The sequence below is a fragment of the Fringilla coelebs genome, assembly GCF_963513975.1.
Source record: "Fringilla coelebs genome assembly, chromosome: 3".
NCBI lineage: Eukaryota > Metazoa > Chordata > Aves > Passeriformes > Fringillidae > Fringilla > Fringilla coelebs.
This window is the reverse complement of record NC_140030.1, coordinates 54,129,824-54,155,809: the sequence shown is the minus strand read 5'-3', so window position 1 is coordinate 54,155,809 and position 25,986 is coordinate 54,129,824. Positions and strand designations below refer to the sequence as shown.

The 25,986-nt window shown below is 36.8% G+C and overlaps 1 protein-coding gene across 1 annotated transcript; it reads left to right on the top strand.

The window, feature by feature from the left end:
• Positions 1–908: 908 nt before the first annotated feature.
• Positions 909–25,509, top strand: LOC311151914 (vesicular inhibitory amino acid transporter-like; the record flags this gene model as incomplete). Its single annotated transcript, XM_084202627.1, has 2 exons — positions 909–1,217; positions 24,358–25,509. The coding sequence occupies 2 exons, from the start codon at positions 909–911 to the stop codon at positions 25,507–25,509; spliced, it is 1,461 nt and encodes a 486-aa protein (XP_084058753.1).
• Positions 25,510–25,986: the final 477 nt, after the last annotated feature.

The window sequence follows — 25,986 nt, the reverse complement described above, 5'->3', positions numbered from 1 at the left end:
TCAGCAGTGTTGTACCAGTTGTTCAGTTGTTAATGTAGAAAAGCTTCGCTGTTCAAACCCAGTAGTCTTTAGAAAGAAAGAGAGAAGGAGAATGTAGGGCAGGTACAGCAAATAACTAAAGAAAGTGGGTATAAATAAACCTGCAACAGTGCAACCCAGTTCTCTCTCTATTTACCTATCTTCACAAATTCCATAGGCCATGCCAAGAAGGAAGAGAATACTTTCATAAATATTATTTTTAGGATTTTACAGTGTGAGTAATCATAATTTATCAGTCTTATCCATAAATTAAGTGTATCTTCATACCTCTAGGTCTTTCCCCTAAATGTTGCTGGTAACAACTAAATAGCTACTTTTCTTTTTCATGCTACTTAAGCTCTATTACGAACATTTTTAAAGTTCTACTGACCTCTGTAGACACTAAAACACAGCAGAAAAGTCTCACATCTGGAAAAGCGAACTTGTTTACATGCATATTCTTAGCAGTCAGTCCATCAGCTCTAGTTTTTAATGAAGCATTTTTTTCCTTTTGGCAGAACTATTTGTTTGTATTAGAAACATGCATAATTCCCAGGAAAAGATTCTTGCAGCCACCTGTAGACGCTTCATGAATGACTGATCTACATAGATGCCATAGGTAAAAGGAAAACCAATTTGAATTGTAAATTCAAGCTTGCAGACTACTAAATCTTGCTGCATGCTACTCTGGGCAGTATGTTGAAGACCCTGGAAATATTTCTTCAGCTGCCATTTGAAACAGCCACAAATAAATGAGCCAAAGACAACCAACTCCATTATTCACTGCTACACTATCAAGGCTCACCTACCAAAAGGATTGACAACGTACAACTGCTGAAAGAAATAAAGACAAGTAATGAAAGATTTTACTTTTATACTTGGTATTGAGGATGGCTCACCTGAAGCAGACTTTTTCATCTCTTTTCAAATGCTTTAGAGAAACACCATCTCTCTTTTTGGGACTGGTGAGGTGGGACAGCTGCCTAGACACCGATGAAGAGCACGTGAATTTTGCTAAAAGCGATGAACTGAACAGAGCTCACAGCGAGAACAGAGAGGAACCAGATGGACCCCTGAAATTTGAGCTTGATATTTGTCACCAGGATCCAGAATACAAGTCCCCAGCTCCCTTGCCACATGCCCAGGTCAAACTGATCACCAGCTGGGAAGCAGGATGGAATGTAACAAATGCCATTCAGGTAACCTTTTATTTCCACACTTATTCCACTCATCATTTGAAAAACCTGGTCATCTCTTTGCCTGCTGTATTCTACTTAGCTTTACCATCATTTTGCGTATTCTAAAAGGTTTCTGTGAATTTTTACTCACATATTTGAATCTTTCTGCATAAGATTAGCACTCTGATAAAACAGAGTTCCAAAGGGAAAAACTATACATATGTTATCTGAAGTTTTAAAAGTGTTTAAATTAGGTAAAATTGAAAGGGTGGTGATTGCACCTGTTTTGGTAGCACCGACACTATCTTTAATGAGCATATTTGAATTCAGTGACAGAGATGTTTGATGGAAATGTGAAGTAAACATCTAATAAAGAGAGGATGGTAAGAGCCAGACTGACGTCAGACATAAATTTACTGACATGTAAATTAAACTAGAAATAAATTGAAGCACGAAGCACAAGAAGTGTAATAATACTTGTCAGTGTTAAAGAAAATAGGTTGAATAGATGTAAAGCATTTGGTCCCAGCATTCTGTGTGGAATTTGACTCTCTTTCCAAATCCTTAAATTTAGCATTAAATGTTTCAGAATCTTTTTCTCACTTTTCATGATTCATTTCCTTACATAATTCTATCAGTAACACTAACTTTCTGTCTGACATAGTAAGAAAGCAGCATCCACTGACACATCTAAGTCCCAGTAACTGTTGCTTAAACACTTTTTTATGCCACTTCAATTATAGAAAAACAATCCTTCCCATGTCACACAAGTCTGATTATGCCGATGAACATTTGTTTACATATCCAGTTCATCCCTCAGCTCTGCAAAGGAGGAAAAAAAGGACATATTTCTAATCCTGGTGTATTTTCAAACATGAGCACCACCACATGAGAGCCAGTGCAATAACAGGGCACTGTAGCATATCATACTCTGAAAGTGTTCAGCTGCGAATAAAAGTGTGAAAGTACTAAAATACCCCAACTGCATTCTAGTAACTCATTTTATCTTCAGTCTCCCTCAGCAGCATCTAGTCAGGACAGGAGTCTGGGATGAGAGCCCATTGTCTCTGTGAGTTTTGCATTTGATTTCACCAAAGCCAAGATTTCATTCTGGAAGTCAGTTTTGTCAATATATTCTGTATGACCTTTTGGAAAATCATATTCTCTAACCATTGTTCTCCTTTCTGAAAAACAAAAAATAATAATGCCTCTGTAAATACATGAAAGTGCCAAAAATCCTAAATATTGTTGTGTACAAAATTATTGTTAATTATTAATAATATTGGTTTCAGTTAAAAAATAGACTCATAACACATTTTAGAACACAATCAAATATGCAGTTGCCTATTTAAAATCACAACAAATTCAAGCTATATTATCCAAGCAGATCAGTAACTATGGTCCTACTCAAACTCTCGGTATGCTGAGTGTTGCCTACTATGTCTCTCATTTGTTAAAATATTTTAGAAATTAGCATTAAAAAGCAGTTGGCTACAGCTGTATTTAGGTTTCCTCCTAAGGTAGGCTGAAGGTTGCAAAGCCTGGAAACTGCAGCTTCATTAATAATATAACAAATATGCCCTAATGACACCTAATTAAACTGTGTGCATGTGCAACCATGTATGTGAATCTATTTACACATATTTGTATCATTCCTCTTTCCCAATACCTGGGATCGGGAGCAAGTAATTTGGTTTAGAAACAAAGCAGAGAAAGAGAAGGGGAAAGAGAGGAGAGGAGAGAGGGGAGAATATTGAATAAGCCTCTGTCAGTAGAGAACAACAGTTTAAAGAAATTTCTATGAATAGCTTTGAAAAGAAAGTCAGAGTTGTGAACAGAATGATTAAAACAATCCAAACGTTCTTGACTGGTGAAGACAACCTTTGATAAAATGACAGTTGTTTTGCCCTACCCAGAGGAAAGGGCAGAAGTGTTTTGCATGGCAATTAGAGGTAAACATTTCAGCAGAATTTTGAAACATTCTGAACAGTTATTCCAGTGAATATAGTTAGTCTAAAAATGAAAATATTTTGCAATCCACACTTATTATGGGAACAATTAAATATTTGATCTCTGAAATTAAATACAAGGTATTCTTCACAGTGTTTTAAATATGTCTTTTCAAACAAAGAAGAGATTTTTATTTTTTTCTTAACTTGAACTGAAAAAATATGCACTTTTGGTGCTGATACTGTATGTGTAAATGATTGCTTCAGACATTTAAGTTTCCAGGGAAACATGTTTCGTATTCCAGCACTGCACAGGCAAATCAAAACCTGTGTTTGGTTAATCTGGGTGAGGACAGAGACCATAAAGCTGAGTTAATTCAAATGGGAAAATGTACAGGATCATCTTGCTGAGTGATGCAAGTTGCATTTGTTTGTATGTAGCAGTAAAAGGCCAAAATTATTTGTAATGACTCGTACAGTAGTGCTGGATAGATAAGCAAAACAATAGTCACAAAGAAGAAGGTAGTTAAATTCTAATGGTACAGTATTTCAGAGCAGAACCAAAGGACAATAAAGACTTTTTATTTGCCAGTCACATATAGTAACATTTTTGCAAACACTATGGAGAAATCCAAACTAAAAGGAGAAGGCATTTATTATGTTGTGTCATGAAGGGGCACAAGAGAATGGAGAAAAAACTAGAGAGAAGTGAAATAATGGAAAGAAGTGAAATAATGTTGATCTCACCTATAATTTAAACTGCGTAATTTATAGCTGTAGTTTATACCATTGCAAGTCAATCTCTACTTAGGTCTTGGGAGGACCTTATACTGAAAAAAGTCAACCACTTTACCAGAAAGCTTCAAGTGACTTTCTGTACTATGATGTCTGAACAGTCTTTAAAATATAGGCTAATATAATTACACAGTTTTTCTCTGAGTGTTTGGTAAAACATAATGTATCAAATTTTGCTGGAATGCAGCCCAGCAGAAAAGGACCAAGGGGGCTGATCAACAGCAGCTGGACATGAGCCAGCTGAGCCCAGGTGGCCAAGAAGGCCAATGGACTTCGGGCTGTACAAGCAAGAGTGTGGCCAGTAGGACCAGGCCAGTGATTGTCCCTCTGTACCCAGCACAGGCGAGCCACACCTCAAATCCTGTGTTCAGTTTTGGAGCCCTCACTACAAGACAGACAATGAGGTGCTGGAGCCTGTCCAGAGAAGGGCAACAGAGCTGGGGAAGGGTCTGGAGCCCAAGTTCTGTGAGAAGCAGCTGAGGGAGCTGGGGCTGTTTTTCCTAGAGAAGAGGAGGCTCAGAGGAGACCTTATGACTTTCTACACCTACCTGAAAGTCAGATGGAGAAAGTCACCTGGGGCTACCCAGGCAAGCAGTGACAGAATGAGGGTACAAAGCATTAGGCTGTGCCAGGGGAGGTTCAGGTTGAACATTAGGAATTATTTCTTCACTGAAAGAATTGATAAGCATTAGAACAGACTGCCCAATGAGGTAATGGAGTCACCATCCCTGAAAGTGTTCAAGAAACAACTGGACATGGCACTTAGTGTCACAGTCTGGGTGAAAAGGTGGTGGTCAGTCAAGGCTGGACTTGTTGATCTTAGAGTCTTTTCCAACTAAAATGATACTATGAAATTGTGCTGAATGTTCTCTTTGATTTGATGCATCTGATACCTAATGTTGCCAACATTCGTATTCTTCCTTTTGCAAAAAATTAGGTTGTACAAAGATTAGAAATACCTGCAGCAGGTGAAATTTTCTTATTCCGTCATCAGAGAAACACAATAGGGTGCTTGACTACTGTAAGTGCTTCTAGGAATAACAATACTTAAATTAGCATTATTAATCATTATTTTTCAATGTGTCAATAATAAATTGCCAATTATTGCAGCAGTAATCATAACTATTCTCATTATATTTATACTCTGTATATTATCCATTAGTTTAGAAAATACTCAAGACTTTAATAATCCTAATTTTAAAACCTGAATATCCATATATCTCTCACTGCATGCCTTTATAACCATATTTCTGTACTGGGTTCCAATGTAGTTCATTTTAACTTGGGTAACTGCAGCTCCTAAATACTTAACTGGAAAACACATTGATGCTGAAGAACAGAATTAGTAGACATGACTCTGAAGATATAAAGGCAAACATCTGAGGGGTGTCTCAACACCCCTCACATTAAGCTTTACTGACACATAATTTAAACATTTTCTAAATGTAAATATGTACATACTCGTGTGCTCAGAAAGGAGGTCATTAGATGTATAATTATATAAATCTTCTCATCCTGGACCTTAAATTATTTAGTCCTGTTCGGATAAATAGCCACTTGGATTTTAACTGCAGCACTTGATCTTAAGTATTTCTTTTCCAGACGTGAGAACAAGGGTCATCCTTTTCTTGAGCACAAAGCAGTAACTTCCTGGAATTATACATTATATACTGAAGCTGAAGGTGTATGCATTGAAGCTAAAGTCATGCTCTGAGCTGAATTATAAACATCTGAGAGAAACTAACTTCTGCATTTCCTATCAAGATGTGGCACTAAGAATTGAAGGGAGATGCCCAATGTTGATATCTAAACTAGGACCAGAAAGTAAATCGAGTTTCCAAATGAAATGTCAAAAAATGACAGCACAAAGTGAAATTCCAAGATACTAGGACTATTGTGGTGCACATAAAAAATCCAAATAATGAGTATGATTTTAGCTGAAATGCACTGGCAATACTGCCAAATTTATTTTTCCAAGGCTTGCAACCACAAACCCTTAAAGCCAGAACTGCAGATCCCAAAAAACCTGGTGAGAGCCATCTAAGTTCAGATCTGTTTTTATTATGATAGAATGTCACCATTATGCAATGCAATTGATAAAAGATACATTTTAGGGGAGAAGACTCTGTAACTAATGTTTGTGCTCTGGTTTTCCCTTCTGATTTTCTCCTGAGGGGGAAAAAAGATTCCAGACATACATCACTACTTTGTATAATGTTTTATTTCAACTCAGACCCTGTGGTAGGCTTCTTTTGTGCACATATTCATATAGGACAGAGAAGACTGCATTCAGGATATATATCTTTTCTATTCCCAACCCTATTTCGTATCACAAAAGCTCTTTATCAAAAATGTGTTATCCTGCAACAAAGAAATAACATCTAATTCAGAGAAATCTCTTTATTTGACATGTAAGCACAGTGCAGAAGACTGGTTTTGAGTTATCTAACTGCCATTCCCATAAATCACATTAGACAATGCACTTCATCAGTCTGCTTTTTCCTTGGTCAGCTGCAAATACTAAAAAATGTTATGAAGACAGAACTCCTAAACATAGAGAGATGGCTCATCAAAAATCATTCCAGGAATAAGTATTTGGATAATTCTGGATATAAGTTGCTGTTTTGAAGGTTTTGTCTTTTATGTCATCACATTTTTTGGTCAATGATCGGGTGTGAGGGAGGGACTGTTGGATGGATTTCCATCAGTATACTGTACTGTAGCCATTATGGAAATTTTAGGAGTGCCAGGTCAGTTTTCCTAAGCCACTCCATATCAGATTTTCCATCAAGTAGAAACTGTGATATAACATAACTAGTCCACAAAATTATTCCTTGGACATACAGATAGTCCCAACATATGGACTAATGGTTCAGAAAGCACCAAACTTGCTTTTGAAGTCCAGAAAAAAAATGCATGGATTACACAAGCAACAGAATGAAGCATTGCAATTCTTTAAGCCTTCTAGGTGTTAAAATGACATATTAAAATATCTTTAGAAGTTAAAGCAGTACTTAGATCATGCTTATCCTCACCATGTGTTCAAAATTACATTTCTTAACAGATGAGTCACAAGAGAGTCACAGGAGGTGTCTCTCTCTCTGTCTCCTTCATAAATGATTCTAATAATCTCAGTATTTTGGCTATGACTGATATACTTTATTATATAGTTTATTATATTGATCTATTTTAAACTAATTAGCATATGTGATTTTTGTCTCATATGAGATGAAAGGGAAATATTCTAAAGTATAATACTCAAAAAGCCTGTGGAATTTAATATGCAACCTCAGTCTTAAATCTGAATCTCTTGATTCCACTGAGTGTAAGATACATATATTTTTAAATATTTATTTATAACCAATACCTTATTTTATATCTTTAACAGATTTTACCTGAGTTTTACAGACATACCTGTCTAATGTTTCATTATTTTGATAACAGTAGCCAGAAGCACTGCTGAGCTTAAAGAAATATGAATAATTCTGTTCAGAACTTCAAATTATAACCTTACATTTCAAGAAAGTATATATTTGGCACTTGATTTTAGCAATGTCAATTATCTATAATTTCCAACAACTTTAGCAGAAACTCTTCTTGCTTTATAGTTTTGAAATATCTATATTTCAGCATCTAAATTTCAAAGCCTCTCTGTATCTTCAGTTTACTCCTATGAGCAATTAAGTCACTTCAATGCATAGTATATTTTTCCTGGGGTTGATGTTCAGTTTGTCACAGTCTGGTAAAAAAAGTGCTGGAGAGTTTGCAAGTGGCTATTTTTTGTAAGTGAAGACTTCTCATTGACTGTTCAGTTGTCATATAAATTTAAAAATTGTTTCATCTGTGAAATCTTCCACTATTAATCTTTTAGAACAGCTATTTTATGGATGTGAGTCCTCCTACATGAAGCAGCTGTTAATAGAAATTGTGTGCATATAAAAGGACAAAAGAACTTGCAAGTAAGCATACAGTAGTGTGGCAAGTAAACTGGAAGAGACCAGCTCAACTCTTGTCCTTATAGTGGTACTTTCCAACAAGTAATAACGTGAACTTTTGCATTAATTGGAATTTACAAGTTGTTTTAGCATATTGCCAAATTCAGCTCGCCAACAGATGTCCCTAGTGAGGACATAGAGTCTTAGAATAACAGAAGATCCTGAAATGAAAGGGAGCCATAAGGACCCATCCTTGGGTCCAAGACTGCTCCAGTACCTGCAAGGTGCTGCCTCCAACACTGGCAGAATTCCTTGGGTGGATGCCCTGGAGGAGTCTGCCAGTCTTTGAACTATTTTATATCTCACTCAGCTTAAGTACTTCTCCATCTAAGAGCTTTACATCCTGCCATTATTCAAACATCAGTGGTGATGCTAGAGCTTAATAGACAATCTGTCAAGTGACAGAGTATGACTTACATGCTCATTTACATATATTTACAAAAAGGGTTTATTCATTTCCATTTGTCCCATAACACATGTGAAATAAATGGTACTTGTAAGTACATCAGAAACTTGGACATTGTGCCTCCTGCTCCCGGGCCCCTGTTTTTGTTTTCATCATTGGGGAACCTTCAAAGCACCCTGGAGATGGGCATCACTGCCCAAGTCCTTGTCCTTGCTACCATGCAGGCCTATCATCCAGCATCATCTTTCAGGCCTCTTTCTATATCCTCACACTCAGACTAGATCCCTCTCCTGCTTATTTTTACTGTGAAACCAGACTAGTTCATAGTCTGATTTACCAATCCACAAGGCTAAAACTGGTCTGAGCACTTAAAATTCCCCATCTGGGCCACAGTAACACTCTTTTCCCTAACCTTTCCAAGCTCACTCCATGCATACCCACCTAGAAAGCTGATGCAGTTCCATAACTCATGAGACCACCAGCTCTTGCAAGAAACTCTTCAACCATCAGATCAAATGTAAGTTGTTCATCTTTTCTATAATAATCTACCATTATTCTTCCTGCAGCTATTGACTTTGATCTCTCTTCTTCCAGTTACGATTACCATTTTCAATTTGGTAAAAACTGAAACAAGCATTCCTCTGAACATATATGAAATTATTTCTCTGATACTCTTAGAAATGCCCTTTTAGTGAAAATTGCACAGTTACAAGCTATTACAAGCTACATTGAAACTGCCATTTGCTCTCTTGACTCACAGCATCTGGTATTGACTCAAGATTTCCTTGACTCCCCTCTCTGCCTGTATTTGTGTCCTGGTTTAGGGCAGATTTGGGACCAAACTTACTAAGGGGCACCTCTAGAAAGCAGATTTAAGCGACTCCTCCCCTAGCTGCTTTGGGAAAAGATTTCCTTAGAGAAAAGTGGAAAAAAAACTGCTTATTTAACAAGAAAAGTATTCACAAGTATTAAAATTTAATAATAAGCAACAAAATCTCTCACTGTTCTGAAGGGATGGCAAATTCAGAAAGTCCTTGTCGTGGGCTGTAGCTCAGCTCACTCTTATCCATCCATCCCTCCTGTGCTGGACAATGCCATGTCCTGGGCCCTGGTGGACAACAGGTTTGAGCTCCCAGTGTTTTTCTGGGATTTTTTGGTCCAAAGCAGGTCTGAACAGCTCCAAGAAAAAGATAAGCCACAGTCAGGGCAACTTCTCTGCCTCAGCTAGCTAAAAAAAAAACCAAACAAACTAAGAAGCAAAGGAGAGCTCTCTCCCAGCCCAGTGTCCGTGCTGCAGAGATCACAGTCCAGGAGAAGGATTGGGAGGAGCAAGTGCAGCTTCTGCAAATAGACTGCACGCTTCTTGTCCCCCTTTGCTCTCAGAACCAGTCTTAAAAGTGCAGAACATAATATCCAGCATAAACAGAGCAGATGACTGGGGGTAAAAGCATCATGAACTCACCTTAGGACTATTTGTTTCTTGTTATCCTACCCGTTTTTTAAATATTTTGGAGGAGGCACCATCTTTTTGTGCTTTGTTTGCACATTGCTTTACACAAAGGGATTACATTCAAGGGCTTCCAGGTGCTCCAATAATGAAAGCAATTTTAAAAGTCTCAAAATGTTTCCTATTTTACAAAAACTCTTTACAAAATAATGATTGTTTAAATGTAGCCTGTGATAAATCAGCTTGACATTTGATTCAGTTACCTTTCTTTTCTCTATAAGGAATTGATTCTCCTAGCTATTGAGGCTCATTGTAAGGGCTGAGCACAAGATAAATCAGCAAAAAAATGTGATAAGAGTACCTTTAGAATATTCAGCCATTAAAATGGGCATTCCATCTTAAAAATCCAGATGGCCAAGAAAGAAAATGACAGAAATATGCTCTCAAAGATAAATGGACAGTGGCATTATGAAAATTATATTCTTTGAAATAATAAATATTACCAAAAACAAAGGATCAAGTAACTGTCAGCTGCTTGAAAGCAAGGATCCCTTTATTCCATGGAAGAACCCAATGTGCCACAACTTGTTGCAGAACAAGGATCTCTGGCTCCCTCAGGTGAAGGAAAGAGCTGATGTACTTTGCCACTATACTAAAATCAAATTCATCCACCATACTCTTTGGTGTCATCAATCCCTGCGAGCATTTTTAAGCTGAATTAAAACAGATGGTGTATTTTTTCCTTCTCTTTTTAAAATTCATGGCAGGTCACATGGTATTTAAATATACTGTTATTAGGCAACTTTGAATTTCTGTATCTGTTATATTTGGCTAGTTCATTGTTGTGAAGCTGCATCTGACAGTTAACTTTCAAAACAAAGCCTAAATTACCTATTATAATTATTCACCAGTTTTCTGTGGCTGAGATAATTTGTGTACTTTTTCCTCTCTATAGCATATGCCAATGACCAGCTATCACTGTTGGAAAATATTATTCTTAAAAATGTTCTTTCTGCCCCTGTTCTTAAACTTATGATGTATGCATCCTCAGCAAATTTGTTTTAATGAACCTTATTGAGTCATATAACTCCTCCCAGAATAACATTCCTCCCAAGACAGCAAGAACAGCGTGACAGGCAGCAGAAAGTAAAATATTTTGTCATATGATATTTCTTTCCTGTTTTTTCTAAACTTCCTTCACTTCCATTAGCAAATTTGCAGAAGGGAACTTATTTTTTTATTAAGTAAAAGAGCGAGCCCTGGAGTTGATCTAGAAATAAAAGTTGACAAGCTCAGCACTTGTAAGTGCATATGAGAATTTAATGCTGAAAGTAAAGGACATCTGAATTATTATAATGTGCTGGTAGAATCAGAAATAGTGATGTTTCTCTAGCAGACTTTCCACATGGCAAAGCTTCTTCTACACAATCCAGAGACGGTTAACCTACAGTTTACTTCAGTGTATATAATTCCTGACAGCAGTAGATTCATTGAAATGGTACAAGCTCTGTCTGAATGAGCAAATGGAGCTATTTGAGAAAATAAAAAACCCTAAACACAGTATTGAATATGATATATTGTAATCTAGTTTTAGCACAGTAAGCTGTATAAAACATTTTACCCCCAAAGCTTAATTAAAAAATTGTCTTCCATTTGTATGTCTTCTTCCTCTTCTCCCCACATACACCATGTTTCTTGGAAGGCAATGTTTCTCTGTATTCTTGGCCAGTGGCACTACTTTTGCCATATGTACAATGCTGTGTTACTAAATAGCTAACAAAAAAAATGAAATTTAATATTTACTTCTCAAAAATGTAAACATATGAGTCAAAGTCAGGAAACATTCACTTCAGTTCATACACACAGGCTGCTATCCATTTCCGTTTCAGTCCATTTCTTGAATTGACACAAATAACAGCACCAGTAGATAATATTTTGTAGTCTCTACAATAAACATTTTTATTGTTTTATGTTATGAGTAGCAATGGCCATTTCTGGCCTTTTTCTTTACTCTACATAGATATTTCTATTCATAATCTTTTTTATTTCTGTTTCCACCTCCAGAATCATGCTTTGATTCAGGCTAGTTCCTCCCTGATAAGCAGAGAACTTTTTCTTTTCAGTTTTAAAACCATTCTACTTTAATTATTTCAAACTAAATCTGAATATTTCAGAAATTGTGAGTAGTTCTACTGAAGCTTGAAAAAATATGGATTGAGAATAAGAATTATATGCAATATAGACTCAATATATCTTATTTTTATAGGGAATTTGTTTATTTTGTTTAAAAGAAGTTTTGGGGGTTTTTTCTGTTGCAAAGCATGTTATTGCTCTCATTTTTCTGTCACTCTAGAAGCTGGCACTGTAGTTTATTCTATCTCACTACATGTTGAACCCCTGCTCTTGTCTCATTGTCTGCATGATTTCTGCAACTGCAAATGACATCTCCTCAGCCACCTTCTCTTGAGGGACTTGAAAATCTCCTTCTAAGATTTAATTGGAATCTGGAGTTTAAAATGAGTTCTCCACTCCTGCTGCCCCTCTTGCCTTTACTTTCCTGCTGATTTCTTTCACTTTGGCTGGAAAACCAACTGCTCTCAGAGCTCTTCCTTTTATATTTTTTCTTGTTGTCATCTCAGGCTAAAAATAAAATACCTTTACAAAACGGTAGGGTTCCCTCTGCTCCATGGATGGGATTTCAGAGACTCTTTACTATCTCCTAAATTGTGAGGAGCTGCCATTCCACCCCTGAAGGTTTCTTTTCCTAATCAGAAAGCTGCATAATGCATACTTCTCCTCTAGCTTTCTCCGTATTCCTGTCTTATGCTTAGGTTTTTTTCATATCCAGTCATTTTTCCTCACAGCCTCTTGCCCATCATATTGTCCTACCCCTTGTTTCTGCCTCATATGGTTTGGAGCCTTATGTTTTAATGTACTTCACTTTACCTAACAGCCCTACTTTGCCCTCTTCCTGCTTCCCCTGCTGCAGTCATGTTACCAAATTATCCAGCTTGTCACTCTTCCTTTGCTTTTCCAGGATATGCCACCATCTCATGGCCTTTGTAAAGGAATTCACCTGACTCTAGAGATGACAGAGTGACATCTGTCACACCTCTGGTGGAGATTCCCAAACCTAAAACCAGTGCCCTATACTGTGGGACCAAGTAGTCACCTGGTGGTCCTTATTTCTATCCATCCTTTGTGGAGTTGCCAGATCCCTTCCAACTCAGGTATTCTGTGATTCTGTGATTAGCTTAACTTTTTGCTATTTTAGGAAGGAAAAGTTAGGAATCCTGATCCTAGTAAGTGTGCATCAATGCAAGGCAGATTTGTCATGTGTGTCACTTCTGCTGCTCTGCTCTCATCGATTCAAGATCTGTTTAAGACAGAAGTTAGGTGAGAGTAGCCCAATTCATAGATGCTAAGAAGTGATAATTTCCTTAGGTACCAAAGACAGTAAAGGAAGCAGTCACTTTAGTAACTTCAATTAGAGCCACTGAGTTTTCACCTAAAATTCATTAATTACACCTTGTGAAAAATTCTGATTTTGCTACAAATTTGAATGTAAGAAGTTAATGTCATTTAGGAGAAAGGAAGAGAAACTAAATGCAGCCTTAAAATCAATTTCTCAAATATGAAATCACTACAGATCTCAGCACCAAAGTATGAATGAAGGAGAGATCCAATAGAGCTGAGAAGTTTTCTCTGCACTATCAGAATGATTCAAGTTAAGGAAAAAAACCCCAAAAGTCTTTTTTTATATACAAACTTTACAGCAAATGCTTAGCTTTCTTTGTTTTAATAATGAAAGGAATGTTTTTATTTCTTCCCATACAGGCAGCTTTTGTATGTGAAAGTTAATAATAAACCTGAGGTCCTCATCAAGTGTCAAAACTAATCAAGGTCCCCAGTTTGTTCCCTCAACTTTTGTCTTTCCAGTGCAACTGCAGACTAAGAAAATGAATGAAAAAAAAAGAAAAAAAAAAAAGAGGAAAATAAAACAGACACAGAAAAGAGATATTAGTTATTTTGTAACTCCAGTCCTTTTTTTCATGGCCATGGACCTCTATCACATTCTGTGCAACAGAATGAGAAATACCTCTGCACATAGTGATACTTTAGGTATTTTATGTCTAGAGACCTTAAAAAGATGTTTTCAATGTGTATTTTATATGTCATATGCCTGGTTTTACAATCCAGAACTGTATTATTTTTTTTCCTTTTTATTTAAATGAGAGTTTACCTAATTTTGCTTTTATGATGTTTACTCACAGCATGCCATAAAACCCCCTCATATTTCTTTTCTGACCTTTATTTTTATTCTTTGTTATTAATTATGCCTCTTTGAGAATGTTTGTGTAATCTACCTGAAATTAGGGGAATTATTCTACTTTGGTAACATTAGGAATTATGTTACTGTAGGACAGAGACACCTCCTTTATGTGGATTCATTTGCAACCTCAACTTTATCTGTATCTGTGCATGATGAATTATCAGGCAGTAAAATCAGTTGCTGCTTCTTTATCCTAAAGGTAGAAGCCTTCAGGGATGCCACTGAAGTTTAAGTGAGTCTGAGAGAGGAAAAGCAGTAAAAATTTGTTGTGTATACACAGCCTAATGGTAAATCAGCATTTCTTTCTCATGTATTCCAGAGGAATACAGTGTGATTCTCTGTATCATTTTACTGATTCCTGGAGACCAAACATAATTGTAAACCACTATTTCTGTCTTTCATCCAGGCTATTAGCTATATTCTCCCCAGGTTGTGCTCTAAGACAAATTTCCCCTTTATATACTGAACTCTAGGAGTTATTGTAGCTTGAGTAAGAATTCACCTAAATTTGGTGGTTGGGTCTGTGCAGAGGAAAGAACAGGAAAATATCAACCAGGGGAGGATTCAGTCACTTTTTATTCACAACAAATCCTATGCCAGCGTTCAGAAAATATAACTCAGCTTCTAGTAGATGTAACCTGGCTTTCTTTTCCACTCTCAGAGGTGAATAAGTTTTTTTCCCAATGTAAAATTCTTTGTAGTATGAAGTTGTTTTCTTCCATTTCCTCTTCAGCATTGCTGAACTGTGGCTTGTCCCATCCAGACAGCATTCAAGAAAAGTCCTAATGAGCCAAATGCTTTCTCACAGCCTGAGTTTGAACTTTCTGTGCACTTTAATTCTTCCTTTTGTTATGTCAGTGAACACTCAAATATAGTTATTTGACTCCCCACTGCTTTGCTTTGCTTCTAGTCTCCCAAAACCCCCCTCTGCTTCCCCTCAAGCTCTTTTTGACCATACATTTGTGGAACTCACTTGCATGTTGCTGTACTGGATGTTTGGATCACTTGCCTGCCTTCAGGTGAAATCCTGGTCTATAATGAGAGAAATAAGTAAGCAGCCAGGGAGTCCGTGTTGCTCACCACAACTGACTTTCAGAATAATGTTTGTTTTAGTTTTAACTGCCTTACTTTTTGCATCTATTTTTCCTCTTTGATACATAACACATAATAAGAACCCTCATTCTTTTTATGAAAGCCTTCTTTCTCCTTTGGGACCAAGCAAAATAATGTTTTTTTAAAAGGTAATTTGCTTGGGAAATTTTCTTTGTGTGATTCAGTTCATTCTTGCAGAGAGCTCTGGATTTATGCAAACTAACATTTTGCATCAAACCATGAGGAATCAAGCATCAAACACACTTCAGTTTCAAAACAAATATTTAAAGTAAGAAAAGCCTATGGGAGCAGCTGTCATATTTAACAGCAGCAATTTTTTCCCCTCTTATTTTCCTAGACATTTTCTTTCCTCTGTCCACTTACCTTTAGGAGATGCTTAAGACTAATATGTCCACTAAAAAGAGGAAAAAAATTGCTGGCTTCTGGCAGTCAAATGGACAAATGCATTTTGCTCTGCAGACTATGCAGCTTCTTTACCTGCTCACCTTATCACAGCATCTCATGAGCAGCCTATATCTGCCTTATCATCTACTTATGGTACCTAAAGGATTGACAGGTAAGCACTTCTAAAGTTTCTGTCAGTATATAAGGCAATTGAAGGCATTAATCACAGAATAAACACCTTAGTCACTATCCTCTCTGCAGCTGAAACAGGCTGGCACTGGCAGAGAGAAAGAATAAGAAAAATCAGGAAAAACAAGATTTCTGAGGTCTAATTCAACCATCCCTGAAGTTAAAGGAAGATTTTTAACTGACATTAGAGGAGATGGATCTGCTGCTAAGGTCAGACAGGCCACAGACAATATTTGAAGTTTTCCAAAGAACGGCTCATAGTATTTTTGAATTTAAACTCAGCTGAGCTGTGAACAAACTGTGAACCGAGAGGGAAAGTAGATGAATTCTTTTCCTGACATCTGTAGAGCAGTGCCAGGAGTTTGGGTAGCCAGTCAGGGAAATGGAAATTCTTACTGCAGAGAAGAAATAGGATATAACTGATATTGCAAATGCATTATGATCTATGCAGCCAGAATTTAAAAATAACTACATAAAGCATGTTTACCTAAAAAGAACAGGCAAAAGAAATGAGGGTGACACTCTATGTTAGAGAGATGATTATCTGTATTAGAGCTATTGTCTGGAAAGAAAAATTGTACTGTTCTTGGTGACTTCAGTTTTAAAAGACCTACGTAGACATTGTATGCAGTATGTAGTAAAACATCATTGAAAGTTTCTAAGAATTATAGATGATAATTATCTAACACAAAAGGTATTGAACCTAGCATAAGAGAATTCTCTTTTGGGCCTCATTAAATTGGATAAAGAGGAACAAATTGGAGCATCTAATTAGATTAATTATGGGAAAACAGAGGACAGTAATATATCTACTTGGTACTTCAAAAGTGAATTTTTCAAACCCGGAGAAAATTATGAGAGATAATTGATTAGGAAGAATAAATACAGACAGCTCATTGGGAAAGAAACTTTGAAGTTGTTTAACAAGAATTTATGAGATGTCCAGAAGCTACACCTCATAATTAAGAAATAGTATACTAATGTGTTAATACCCCTCCTACTTCAGGAGTGAAGTGGATACATCAATTAATTTTTTTAAATATATTTATAGCAAAAGGGAGAAATAAAAGGTGAGAGTAATAATTATATGTTATGAACAGTAACAATGAGAGGAAATAATGCATCTCCCAGTAATTAGGACAGTAAGAAAGAAACTTGTAGGAATTAGGAAAAAAAGAGGCTAGATTTAGTGTAAAAATTTGAAACAGAGATACTAATCATGGCAAAAATTAGGTATAAATGGAAGTGTGTGTCTATCTATGTGACTATGCATGCTTGTCTGAAAGTACCAGCCATAACAGCAGAACAAAAGGGAAGGTATGTGTTAACTGCTAGGGAGCAGCATATAAGTGATTTCATTTAAAAGGAGAGGTAGAAAAACTCACCTATAGATAAGTGTTGAGGGAACCGAGTAGAACATAGTATTTATAAAACATACATATAAGATAAACAACACTTCTGTTAAAAGTCAGGAATTTTGCCTAATGTTTATGAGGGATGAGACAAAATAATGAGGCAAAATATCTAAAACTGCATCGGTTCCAGAAGAGCATAGAAGGTAAATAAAGAATCTCTTTGTCATCACTATCCAAGATGAACACCAGGGACATAATGGGCACTGGACCGATGGCATCCCTTGTGCCCCTTGGTGCACACAAATGATCCTGGCCAAGTCACCGAGACAGACACCAGAATAGGTGGGTGTAGGAATGGGAAAAATCAACTTAGAGATTTTCTGCTGTAAGATCGCCTTCATCTTCTCTGAGATCTCTCACTGAGTTTTCCAACACTGATTTCCTACATTAGTAGAAGGAGGTTCTAAGGATCTTCCTAATTCTGAAAAGCAGATGCAGCTGTTCATAAGTAGTTCCTGGAGAGAACAGGAGGACATGCTTATAGCACAGGAGAAGAGTATGGTATTTTGTAATTTTTCAGGATAGGCATTATGCTATTTTGCATAAGACATGGAAAAGTTAAGTTTCAGAGTTCTACAATGTGTGCACGCTTCATTCTCAGCATAGACATTTCTGAAAGGAAATTCATCTCAGCTCTGCTAATTACCTATCTTAAGGTAGGTGTGAATTTTAAATTGATGTGCCTAATTTTTCCAAGCTTAGACTTGGACAATTAACTATGAGATAACCACATTTTAAATGGATGTGAAAGTGTAGCTCAATAGAATTTTGAAGGCAGAATCCCCAGCTAGTTTTCACTTGGGAGACATAACAAAAGATTCATCTGACCAGGTAATTTTCTTATTCAATGCTTGCTACTACATGTGGAATTTTCAGAAGGTTGTGGATATCATCCCAATATTTTAAAAACCATAGAAATTCTGACTAGTGAAACCTGGCAACAATGCTGAGAAAAAGGAATGTAATTGTTACTACATGTTTTAATTGATTGAGATTAAAAAGCTAGAAATATAATTAGTGTCAATCATTCTGTTTCTGGAGAAAGAGTTCTTACAGTCCTTATTAAACACACTTCAAATAATTCTTTTATGACATTGTAATTTAGGCAGTGAAAGATAAATAATATATTTACACTTTTAAAAGGAATTTTGACACATTAATACGCAACATGCTGATTTAAAAATTAGTGCAAGCACAGAGTACATCTTAAATGGATTAACGACTGCCTAAGTGACAGGTTCCCAAAAAGTAACTGTCAATATGAATGTATTGGCAAAGGAATGAGTTTCTAGTAGTGTTTGGGAGGTTACCTGGGGGAATAATCAGTGTCTGATCCAGTATTATTCAATGCAGTCAACAGTGGTTTGGAAGAAGATACAAAATCACTGGTGATCACAGTGATGGCTGAGAAAGGAAGAAGACCATGGAGATCCAGAAGCAAATAAATTTCTTATCATGGCATGACAGTAAGGGATTTTCAATATTTTTTAATTTATTACTAATTTGCAATATTTTTTAATTTATTACTAATAAAGTTCCTTCTCTGTATAAATATGGCAGCCACCAAAGCTTGCATCTGTTTGGGAAAATTATTTATTTCAAATAGCAATAAATGTTAAACATAATTAAATATTTTGTGGAATTGTACTGAGAAGCAGGGATCTTGAATTTATCTTCCTGCTTTTCCAAGAAGATTCAGGTAGGACACTTTCTGGTATAGTTTATATGTCTAACCCATGTTCCTACAAGGAATCAAATGCCTAGTTAGGGAAAATAGTCAGACTCAAATGAACCATTCTAGTGGAGTAACTACAGATGGTGAGAAAGGCAATCAGAGCTAATTTGGCAGTCTGGCATATCAGCATGTATTCTGCATATAAGAGAATTGTCCTAACAGAACAATTTTCAGTTAAATTCTTTTTCATTTCTTAATTTATTTTTCCATATGATTAAGGCTTAAAGTGAAATAATTTTCTCTATCCTGTTTTTTTTTTTTTTAGCATTGCTTTTCACTCCATTTAATTTTATTGTCTTTTGGCATGCCTCAACTCTGACCGTGATTTGATCTTCTTTACTTTTTAATTATCTTTCCATTTGCTTTGTTTTTTCAAATTGTCATATTTCAGGTTAAAACAACGTATGAAACAGAATACTTTACTTGGATCTAAAAGCATTAAAACTGAATATTAAGGAATTTTGATATTTTTCTCTGGGTACCTGTCCATGCTCATTTTCAATTTTTCAAACACATTTTATTCCTAGGAGAGGTGTTTGCCCTGAGGTAAAGGAGTACAACATAGTATCATATCATACCATATCATATCATACTGCTATAATAATAGCAGAAAGCCCATTTTTTGCATTCAACACTGGTCCAGATATCAGGTGTTTTTAAATGAGCAGCCAGCCTTGCTGGTGTGGAAAACACACATGTGTAGCCCAAGCATTGTACTCAAACCATCAGCAAAGTGTTTTCATGTGCAGTTGAAATTTGGAATTCCTGTTCTCCTTGTTTTTTTGCCAAACCGATTGTAAGCGGGTTGGTGATTCCTGGTGACACCTGCATGCCTGGATGCTTCTGCTTGGGGGTATTTTGACAAGGCAGTGAGCTGCTAGCTGATTCTGTCCTTTTCTTTCATGCCCTTTCTTCTCTTCTCCTTGCTATTTCTTCAAAGGCTGGTCACCAGCTGAGCCCTCAGTCCTTTCTCCTGCGTTGGCCCAGCTGTCTACAGTCAAGTCTGCTCTGGGTGTTTGACAAGGACCTCCACCCAGACACAGTGATTGATGAGGACAGTGCACTTCCATCCTCAGTCTAGGGTGAAAATACCCAAGTCTTGCAAACTTGTGTTGGGACACAAGGGAAGATGCAGCCTCTTGGGCAAGTTTGGGCTTCTTTCCCACCCGGGGCGAATGGAGTGATAGTAAATAACGCTACCACTGAAGATGCTCCACTGCAGAGGATTGTTTCAAAAACTCCATCTCCTCTGTTTCTAGATGTGTGCTTTTCCCCTGTGATATTCTATTCCATAAACAGATCACCTTAAAAGAGCATATTTAGAGCTAACACATTTGACTTTCCTCTAGAACCACTGGAATTAAAACCACTCAGACCAGAAGCTCTTCTTAGACAGAATGCTGAAACTAAGAGTTATGAGGCAATTTAGGGAACAGTTCCTTTTGCAGCTCATTTTTAACTGATGCCTCACAGCTAAGGCTGTCTCTGCCATAATTTGGACACGAGAACATAGGATCAGAAGATTCAATAAATGCAAGTGCTGGGGTCAGGCTGAACAACCTGTGCAATGACAAGTGGTGCAAGAATTACCTGAGTCCCTTTACCACTAGCAAGGAATCAGTGAAATATTGCCATGCTCTATCTGCATTCTCTATGCTCTCATTTATTGTGAAAGGGGCAGAAAAGACACCATCATCAACATCCATGAAAGGATTTCTTTATGGAGGAGGAATTTTCCATGTAAAAGTCACTTTTAGCAATGCTCTAAAGTTGCTGAACAGCTGCAAGCCACAGAATATAGACTGATGCCTGTACCTGTGATTGACAGTAAAATAATTTATTGAAGACTGACAATAAAATAATTTATTAAAGACTTTTTTTTAAGCTGAACTATTTAAACTTGGTAATGTTTAAGAAATTGTCCTAACAAAAATTATTGCTTTGGAAAGGTAAGAACAGAACAGCAGATACAAATGAATTTTGAAGTCTAGAAAAGTTTCATTTGTTCTTTGAGTTCTTGTGACCATCAACAACATTTTTGGTTATTTTGTAGAATTTTGTTATTGCTATTTTTTATTTTAAATAGAAAACAAAAGTTCCTGGAAAGGTAGAAGAAGCACTGTCCTTCTACTACAGACATAGTTACTGTATTGGCATAGTCAGTGTTCTCTCATGTCTCTTCACTAACCATGCTCTATATCCAAAAAGCTGCAAAACCACTTATGTCCACATTGTTTGTTTTGATTAGTAATTGAGAGCTGAGGTTTACAAACTCTGGAAAAAAAGATGTCAAAGACATCAGCTGAAAGAAAAACTTAGAGTTTCTGTAGAAATGTTCAATTTAGAAATTCTAAACTCTAAACTTTGAGTTATACAGTCACTGATACATAATTTTAAGAAAAAAATATATAGGCAAAAGTGGGTTTGTTTAAGAAGGTCTGAATTCATAAAGTGAAAAAAAAAATCAACCCAAAAACCCTCATCTCTATCAACCTGTGGTCTGTGTTAGGTATTGAATTAAATTATTTCGTACAAACAACAGCAAGGAGATGCTAGAGGTCAGAATTATGTTATGCTCTGATTAAACTAACAATTAAGCATGGAAAAGCAGGCACCTGTGGGAAGGGCTGTAAATGGTGCTGATAGCATCTCTCAAAGTCTTCTGCTTTGGTTGAGTCTGAGGCTGTTTGTCCCTAACAGACTGAATTCAGCAGGGGAGAAGCCATTGTGGGTAAGGCCTGTGCTGACACTCACCTGCAGCTTAATTATACAGCGACCCTTAGGGTCAACAGATACTGTTTGAACTGCCAGTTGGAGATTAGACAGCAAAATAACAACACTCTGAGTTTGGAACAAATAAGATAAGCTTGGTAGAAACTGCACTAAATGAGAAAACGTCATTGTTTTTATGTCAATATGGAAGACGACTCTGTGGCTTCATCTTCTTGATTTTTTCATAGACTTGGTTTATTTATGATGCTTTTAAACTCAATCTGTTATGCAAATGTTCTCCAAGGACTGTTTTCATAGGAAAGAAACCAAAATCATTTCTTTAGGCAGCTATCTAACTTTCCAGTCAGTGAAAGCTCTGATTAAAAATGGCATCATATCAAAAGCTACTGTTACATATGTACTACCTGCAGCCTGGATGCAGCCAGATATCTAATCTTTTTGAGAAAATAGACTGCTTGATGGCAAAAATGGTAGAATTTTGAACAGTTATGTGAAGTTCCTGTACAAAACAAATGCTAATTACACTGCAAGGTAATTGGGTGATGAGACCTGTATTAGAATGGAGACACTGAGTGGAGAGATTTGGGTGACTAAGTACCACAAGCTGTGTAGTTGAACGTGCCAGCTCCTAAATGAAACGGCATCTGTGACTTATAAAAAATCCATGCTGTAAATGAAGTCATGGAAAACAACCAAAAAATGTATCTGGTAAATGACTTTATTAATATTTCAGTAATAATAACTGAGGTGTTTCTGTTTCAACACATAAAGGCATAGACCTTTCTAACTGGAATATATTAGTGCATGTATTTAATTCTTCCAGCTCTAATTCAATTGAAAGCTGAATATATCTGCTTCTAGAGTGAAGCCTGGTGAATTAGGCAATGCTTCTCTTTCATATAATAGGTACTCTGTTTTTCTCATTGGCTTAGAGAAAAACCACTGCTTTAATTTAAAGACTTCTTTCTTTCATGATTGATGTTCACCCCACAATCTGCCCAAAAAAGAACGGCAATTTTGTGGCTAGAAGAGAAGAATACTTCTTATATGTCAATGATTATTTAGTGCTTTAAAAAATGCCTGCCTTCAGAGCCCTCCTTATGGATCAGGCTTGGGAGTACTTCAATCATTTAGAAGTGGGATGCTAGGTATGAGCCCTACAAAGCTGAGACAGGCACCTGCCTTCTTGATGAGCTCCATCAGAGATGGACTCCTAGACTGCCTTGACAGAAATTGTCTGATAGGCATAAAACCTGAGGGAGTTGATGGAAAACACAAAAGGCAGAAGCATGCCTGAGACTCGGGTTCCCCACATGCCCTCATGATCATGGCTGTGGAGGGTGAAGTCCAAGATTAAGATTTATACCATTTAGCTCACCTCTTCTGCTTTGACTCCCAAAGGTCAACAGCACTACCCACTCAGGAAGTGAGAGAAGAATGGGTCACCCCTTCTGTGGGGAGGGGTTTCTGTCGGCAGATAGGGTTGCTCAGGTTTGGTTAGAAATTAAATCTAAGTGTGTGGTCCAAATCAACTCCTTCTGTAAGGCCAGAATAAAAGATATGAACAAACTTACTCAGATTACATCGTGGGTGCAGTAAGAAATATTGAAATAAAAATTTCTGCAGAACTACTTGGATTTCTGCATAACTGTGTTTTGTTTCCTCCCTACTTTTCTTCAGTTGTCATCAATAAAAATGCCTGACCAGTCTGACTCATGTGCAATTCCTAATTTCAGGTTTGTAAGACAAAAAGAGAAATGTCACAAAAGAATCTTTCTTAAATTGGGTGTTTTTATTAGTAGCTACTCTTCAAGGGTTTTGTTGGTTTTGTGCTGATGGAAATGAAACCACATAGAAGTGTAATTTGTCCCTTAATACAGAGAAGAAAGGAAAAAGACAAAGAAGTACCCATAATGTTCTGTGAAAATAAATTCCTTCTTTATTTTACCAGATAGAACAAGTAAAACTATGTTCTTTTCAAAATCTGCTAAGTAAAAAAAATGTTTTGCATGTATTTTTAAACACCTAAATAAGTTTGCACAATCTAGGATCTCAGCAGTTAGAAAACTCACTTTGTCAGAGGACTTAGCAAGAGCAAAGGCTGTGTGAGGCAGACAGAAGCTGCGGAGGAAGCACAAGCATAGTCTGATGCACTCTAATGCCATCTTCTCTCCAGAGGTCTGTTAAAAATTTTTAGACTGAAGGGAATTGTCATTACTGAATCTATCTACATTGCTATTTTTAATTGGAGTGAAACTTGTACAGATGATGCTACAGATGCTTAATTTTAGTGATACTGAACCTGTTTAATTAATATGCATGTTGACTGAATAACTAGCTACGAACCTTCTAAAATGTGCTTCTAATCACATCAGCGTTAAATATTAACTAGAAAGCTGACTCTATCATTCAGTCACATTCTCATTTTCCCAGCTTATCATTACATGTGTGTTGATAGAAGCAGTTACTTTTGCTGGTAATTTTATTTATCATAAATAAACACATTTCTCATGGTTGTTACTTACTTAGCAGAATGGAGCAGTACTTCCAACATGCAGGTGGGTGAAAGCAATATTCAGTGGAGGATGGGTTTGGGGGTGCAACTTCTCGTAAACGTTTTGCCCGAGGGATTGTGTGCTATCTTTTCTCTCTCTTCTTCCTCTTCAGGGAATATTTGTCCTAGGATTGCCCTATGCTCTCCTCCACAGTGGATACAGTGGTCTACTTCTTATTGTCTTGGCTGCAGCATTGTGCTGTTACACAGGCAAAATTCTAATTGCTTGCTTGTACGAAGAACATGAAGATGGGCAACTGAGAAGAGTGAGAGACACATACGAAGATATTGCAAATGCCTGCTGCAAGAAGCTGTCTCCCAGTCTAGGTGGCGTAGTTGTCAATGTGACCCAGGTGGTGGAACTGGTCATGACATGTATTTTGTATCTGGTTGCTAGTGGGAACTTGCTGTCGCACAGTTTCCCGTATGTACCCGTGACTGAGAAAACTTGGTCTGTAATTGCATTTGTTACTCTGTTGCCTTGTATATTTATTAGAACTCTAAAAATTGTTTCCAAACTCAGCCAGCTTTGCTCTTTGGTTCATTTTGTTATCATCTTTGTAGTGATAACTTACTGTCTCACACAAATGCATCAATGGTCCTGGGCAAAATTCAGGCTCTCCCTTGAATTTGAGGACTTCTTGGTCTCTGTAGGGGTGATCATTTTCAGTTACACTTCACAAATATTTCTTCCCACACTTGAAGGTAATATGAAAAACCCAGGAGAATTTAGGTGTATGCTAAATTGGACCCATTTTTTTGCCTGTATCTTGAAAACAACCTTTGCACTTACTGCTTTCTTGACCTGGGGTGAAAAGACAAAGGAAGTTATTACTGACAACCTGCCATCATTTCTTGAAACCCTAGTGAATTTATGTCTCTTAACCAAGGCTCTTCTTTCTTACCCTTTGCCCTTTTTTGCAGCCACAGAAATTGTGTATTCTTGTATTTCTAGAGACAACCATTCCAATTACAGGTCTCCACTACTTGCTCTGACTGTAAGAGGCTCATTTCTCTTGTTAACTCTGTTGATGGCCATGTTCACACCACATTTTGCCCTGCTGATGGGTTTGTCAGGCAGTGTAACAGGGGCTGCTATGACTTTTCTTCTTCCTTCTCTCTTCCATTTAAAACTTAAATGGAAAAAACTGTCCTTCTTAGAGAAATGTGCAGATATCTCTGTTTTTATTTTGGGCTTCCTTTGTAGCCTTGCAGGCATAGTTTGCTCAATAAAAGGGCTGCTTGAAGTATTTGGAGGAGTGTAAAGATTTCCTGAAAGACAAATAGGAGTAAACCTTAAAAATGCTCTTACCCTGTTTGTCAATATATAGGAGATTTTGTCACTAGGTAGAATTAAGCATCTGCTAAATGTTTGCAGATTCAAGTCTTTAACTGGAAAATTATGTATCTCTAAGCAAACTGGAAAATAACATTCATAGCCAAAAATACAAGATTAATTAAAACATTAAAAAGAAAGATGTTGGAGATGGTTTAACATGAAAATAATTTTAAGTAATCCTACATGGTTTTAGTCATACATGGCATGCACATCCTGAAATCACTATGGCAAGTGATTTCACCAATTTAGCCAGAATTCTTCATAGGGTTAGATACTGTTCAGCCTCAAAGCTATCAAAACTAGCTTACAGGATGTGAGTGAGAGCTATCACAGAATCACAGAATCCTTTTGTTAGATCTATTACTGAAAACGGATGAAATATTATTTCACCTCATTGGCAGAC